The sequence below is a fragment of the Vanellus vanellus genome (genome assembly GCF_965231255.1).
Source record: "Vanellus vanellus genome assembly, contig: HAP1_SCAFFOLD_58, whole genome shotgun sequence".
Lineage (NCBI taxonomy): Eukaryota > Metazoa > Chordata > Aves > Charadriiformes > Charadriidae > Vanellus > Vanellus vanellus.
This window is the reverse complement of record NW_028127658.1, coordinates 4,440-9,822: the sequence shown is the minus strand read 5'-3', so window position 1 is coordinate 9,822 and position 5,383 is coordinate 4,440. Positions and strand designations below refer to the sequence as shown.

General features: G+C 50.9%; 1 protein-coding gene across 1 annotated transcript; it reads right to left on the bottom strand.

The window, feature by feature from the left end:
- Positions 1-1,312: 1,312 nt before the first annotated feature.
- On the bottom strand, positions 1,313-2,887 carry LOC309685115 (olfactory receptor 6E1-like; the record flags this gene model as incomplete). Its single annotated transcript, XM_082500930.1, is given in 4 exon segments — positions 1,313-1,397; positions 1,950-2,233; positions 2,236-2,714; positions 2,717-2,887. Coding segments are annotated over 4 exon segments (1,019 nt in total), but the record flags the coding sequence as incomplete, so codon positions are not given.
- Between the last annotated feature and the right edge of the window lie 2,496 nt (positions 2,888-5,383).

The window sequence follows — 5,383 nt, the reverse complement described above, 5'->3', positions numbered from 1 at the left end:
GCAGAAGTAGGGAGGTGATTGTGCCCCTGTACTCAGCACTGGTGAGGCCACACCTCGAGTATTTTGTCCAGTTTTGGGCACCTCAATACAAGAGAGATATGGAGGTGCTGGAGGGAGTGCAGAGGAGGGCAACGAAGCTGGTGAAGGGCGTAGCCAACAAATCATATGAAGAGCGGTTGAAGGAGCTGGGACTGTTTGGTTTGAGGAGGAGGCTGAGGGGAGACCTCATCATTCTCCACAACTATTTGAAAGGGCACTGTAGAGAGGTTGGTGCTGGTCTCTTCTCACAGGTAATGAATGACAGAACAAGAGGGAATGGCTCCAGGCTCCACCAGGGCAGGTTTAGACTGAACATTAGGAAAGAATTTTTTAACAGAAAGAGTGGTGGGGCATTGGAATAGACTGCCCAGGGAGGTGGTTGAGTCACCATCCCTGGATGCGTTTAAGAGACGTTTAGATGTGGTGTTGGGGGATATGGTGTAGGGGAGAACTTTGTAGAGTAGGGTAGATGGTTGGACTCGATGATCCCAAGGGTCTCTGCCAACCTCGACAATTCGATGACTCTATGATTCTATGAATAACAATAACACCGGTAAAGGAATATACGAACGTGATTACAGTGCCGCCACTCACCGACCGGACCCCGACCGCCGCAGCCCGCTCCAAGCCACGACTTCCTGCCCCCTCCCCCGGCAAGCTCCCCCCATAACCTGGGCATGGGTCTCATGGGATGTAATACCTCTGTTCCCTGCCGGTTCCTTGGGAGAATTAACCCCATCCCTGCTGGAACCAGGACAAGAGCACTATGGGAGGAGATGATATCATCCTCTAGAATGCTGATTCCTCCACGCTGCCAAAGGAGACCGGAGTCGGGACTCATCTTTTTAGACATTAAAGTTATAAAAGCCTATGTTTGAATAAGCTAATTCCACGGAATTTGCTCGATGAGCTGAAGTATTGGGTGCGAGAGCGTTGTGTCAAGGACTGGACATTTATTTCACCGGACGTGATTTGGAGACAGGGGCATTGTTCCTCAAAACTACATTTCTGACCAATAGTCTAGATTTTGCACCAAAGGAGAGGAAAGGTAATTTCAGAAAGTTAAACTGGACTTTATTTCAGGCGTGTTTGTGTTCCTGGTTCGAGGTAAAACAGAACTATGTTTGTTCGGTAACTTTGCTTCTTAGCCAGGTCTCTTCTAACTACTGACATTAACAGCATATTGTGCAGACACCGTTCGCTCTCGGAGTGATCAGACCTACGTTTATAGCCGTTGCCCGGGCACGGGGTGCAGAGAGGTTCCTGCTTACACTTACTGCTCTAACAGCCGAGGGCAGTGAACTTTGTCGCTTGCCCCGTTGGAGGGTCGGCGGTGGAAAAGCACAGCGGGGTCCCACCTGCGGGGAGGAGCGGACAGGACATCTCACCAGGAGGTTAATGTGGAGAAGTAGGCGGCACTTCATAGAGGAATAAAGCCATTCTTGTTCTCTTTATTGTGTTCCATCTCTTTTCTGTCATTTCCTAAAGATTAAAAGGTTCAACAAAGATCTGCCACCAAAATAATCAGGAAACCAGATTGAGGAGCAAGGAGAAGTTGCATCACAACTGATGGAGGGTGAAGTTTCTTGAGAACTGGGTGTGTCGTGGGGGGATGAAGTCCTCTGCTTGTTGCTTTCTGTGTTGGTTCCCACACTTGGGAAACACCATTGAGGTATTCACCGTGGTTTGTGAAGTGCTTTTAGGTCGCTGGAAACACATTCCTATGTAAAGTCTTCTTATGATGGTCTGTTGCAGGAGAGAACCTGTGGTGATATTCATTTCAGGAAACTTTGCTGAGAAAGGTCGGTCTCCATTCCCGAAATGCATCATAATCCTGTGTTTGCCCTCCCTACCGGACTCCCCTTTCAAAATCCATCTACAAAAAGGCCGGAAAGATGGAAAAGCGTTGCCTGAAGATTGCCACACTTCTCTTCAAGCCTGTCTTAAGAGGATCGTTCATCAGCTGGTTCCTCAGGCTTGAAAGCAAGGGACTCGTCGAAGGCGTTACCACTGTTCTGAGAAGGGTCACTGCCTTGTTAGAGGAGGTGTGGGGACTTGATGGCTGGACTTCCATGAAGATGCAGCAACCACAGCCCACAATGACAACGGTGAAGTTAGAGGAACTTGTAGAGAACGTCTCTTGTGCTGTGAGGAAGCAGTGAGAGGGCAACCTAAGTATGGGGTTAATGACGTGTTAAGGTAGGACATTGCTGTCACGCCCAGTGAGCCCAGGAGAATGATGGAGGAGGCCAGGAAGGCGATCAGCTCAGCAATCTGTGTTTCTGGACAGGACAACTTGATCAAAAGTGTGCTGTCACAGAAGAAGTGGTCAGTTTGATTGGCATTGCAGAAGGGCACCCTGGCAACCAGGACCGTGGAGACAATGGTGGCCAGCAAGCCTGCAGGGCACGAGCCCAAGAGAAGCTGGAGGCAAAGCTGACTGTTGGTGAGCACGGGGAACTGAAGAGGGTGGCATACGGCCACATAACGGTCATAGGAGGTGACAGCCAGAAGGACAAACTCAACGTAGCCCAGAAGGGAGTAGAAGCAGCACTGAGTTAAGCAGCCTGGGCAGGAGATGGCTTTGCTGCTCATCAGCAAGTTTCCTATGGCTTTGGGTATGATGGACGCAGTGATGAAGATCTCCGAACGGGAGAGGTTACAGAGAAAAATTCCATGGGCCTGTAGAGGTGTCTTTCAGCGAGAACGAGGGAAATGACCAGCGTGTTTCCCACTAAGATCATCAGGTACAAAGGCAGGAGAGTCACTGCCCTTAGGTGCTGCTGATGGTGGAGGGTGGGGAAGCCCAAGAGAAGGAACTCTGTGGCACTCGTATGGTTCAAAATTTCTACGCCCGAGCCGCAGTGAGGAAGGGCAGATGGTCAGTGGAGGGCACAATGCCGCGGGAGGTTAAAAGAAGATGAGACAGAGGGAAAGAATGTAGAAGGATGAGAAAAAAAAAGATTCACCGGCACATTCCGACACAGGCTGGAAGGAAAACAGAAGATAGGAGCGGAGAATCAGCCTAGAGCAAGACGACATCCTTTTGTCCACTGAGAGCAAACTTAGTGTGGGGCTTAGAGCAGGAATCCACTATAAATAACAATATGTGACTTCTTGTATTTGAGCTCTTTAGCCAAGAATGCCTTTACAGTCAATGGAGGAAAAAAAAAACGGGCGTTTCTCCATCGTTCTTACTTTAGTCTGTTTAAAGGCGTCTGTTAGGATGGGCTAAAATGCAGAGGAACGCAGAGAAAGCGGCACGAAGACGGTGACAAACGAGGAGACGTGTGGGAAGTAAAGGCAGGCAGGAGAGTTAGAGGAGAGGGAAAGGTTTGGTTTTCAGGGAAAACCAGAGCTAAACAGGGAAAAGACAACACATCCTGTGTTTATTCCGTCGTCCGTTTCCGTCCACACTTGAACTTCGCCAGGTAGAACAGAAAGCTCGCTAAACAGATTCTTCCTCAGGCACTGACAACTTTCTTGCTGAAAAACAATTTTTCTAAATCATTCTGGCTTTCCGGGGGCGAAATAAAAGATTTTTAAAGTAACACAGAAGAGGGGAATAAACAAAAGGAAAAACCTACGGGTTTGCTTCTTTCAGGAGCCTCAACTTTACCTTCTCATCCCTGACGGTTACATCCCTGACCAGCTCCTCCTTGTTTGGAGGTATGAAGTCCCGCAAGACACTTCACCTCGCTGGCTCCTCAGTCACCCGCGGAAGGGAGACGTCACCAATGAGCTCCAAAACCCTCCTGTGGGTGGCTTTCACCTCACCATGTTGCCCCTTCGGCAAATGCTGGGGTAATTTAGGTCTGCCGTGAGGACCAGGACCTGCAAATATGAGGCATCTTCCAGTTGTTTGAAGAAGGCCTCATCTACTTCCTCTTCCTGATCGGGGATCCATAGCAGACATCCCCCCCCCACACACAGCGTTGCCCACGTTGGACTGCCCTCTCAGGTTGACCCTTCAGCTCTCAGCTGACTCATTGTCCACCCCCAGGCAGAGCTCCACGTCTTCCTGCTGCTCTGTCCCGTAAACTTCCCCTCTGGGTCCAGACCTATGGCTTTATCGGTACCAGACCCCCAAGACCCAGAGTTTCTCTAGGAGGAGGGGGGGGGGGGGGATTTGCAATGCCCCGCAACTCCTCGTGCCGTTCTCCTGTGAGAGACACCCCAGCCAAGGTGAGCCAGCTGCATGCGAACATTAGAAGCTGAGCCAATGGTGCTTCAGTGCGCGGGGACCTTGAGAAACTCTGGGATTTGGCCAATGGAAGTCACCTGAAGTCTTGCAAGGAGAAGCGGCCGTTCCTGCGTCCGTGAGCCGCAGGGGATGGGGGGAGAATAACCCCACACACCAGGATAGGCTGGGACTGACTCTGAGGAGAAGGGCCTGGGCACCACGAGGGTCTACTACTGGCCCTACAAGCCAGTAGAGTATGGACACTGTGAACAGGGCCAGCTGCACATTAGGAGGAGCGTGGGCCACCGAAACAACCTGTGTTCTCATCCCCTTCGACTCGGCACTGCTGTGGCCCCCCCCCCCCCACACACACACACGGCTGTGTCCCAGTGTGTCACTCCCCATTTTGGAGAAGTAATGATGAACCAGAGAGTGTCAAGTAGAGGTCTGCCAAGGTGGGGTTCGGGACCTAGTGCGCATGACCCGTGTGGGGTGGATGAGGGACCCGGAGTTCTTTGGCCCGGCAGCGTGGAGGAGCAGTAGCCTGAGAGTGCGTGAAGTTCAAGAGGGACAGAGAGCTGCTGGAGAGAGTCCAGCGTAGGGCAACTGAGATGATTAAGGGAGTGGAGCATCTCCCTTATGAGGAAAGACGGAGGGAGCTGGGTCTCTTTAGCCTGGAGAAGAGAAGGCTGAGGGGGGATCTTATTAGCGTCTATAAATATATAAAGGGGGAATGTCATGAGGATGGAGCCAGGCTCTTCTCGGTGGCAACCAATGATAGGACAAGGGGTAACGGATTCAAGCTGGAACACAAGAGGTTCCACTTAAATTTGAGAAGAAACTTCTTCTCAGTGAGGGTGACAGAGCACTGGAAGAGGCTGCCCAGAGAGGTTGTGGAGTCTCCTTCTCTGGAGACATTCAAAACTCGCCTGGACGCCTTCCTGTGCAACCTCGTCTAGGTGTTCCTGCTCCGACAGGGGGATTGGACTAGATGATCTTTTGAGGTCCCTTCCAATCCCTAGCATACTGTGATACTGTGATACTGTGATACTGTGATACTGTGATACTGTGAAGTGTGACTTCGGAGATGACGGAGCTTTTCTTTAGAGTAAAGATACAGCACGAGAAAGAAGTAACGCCACAAAGTGCAGCTGAGGAGGC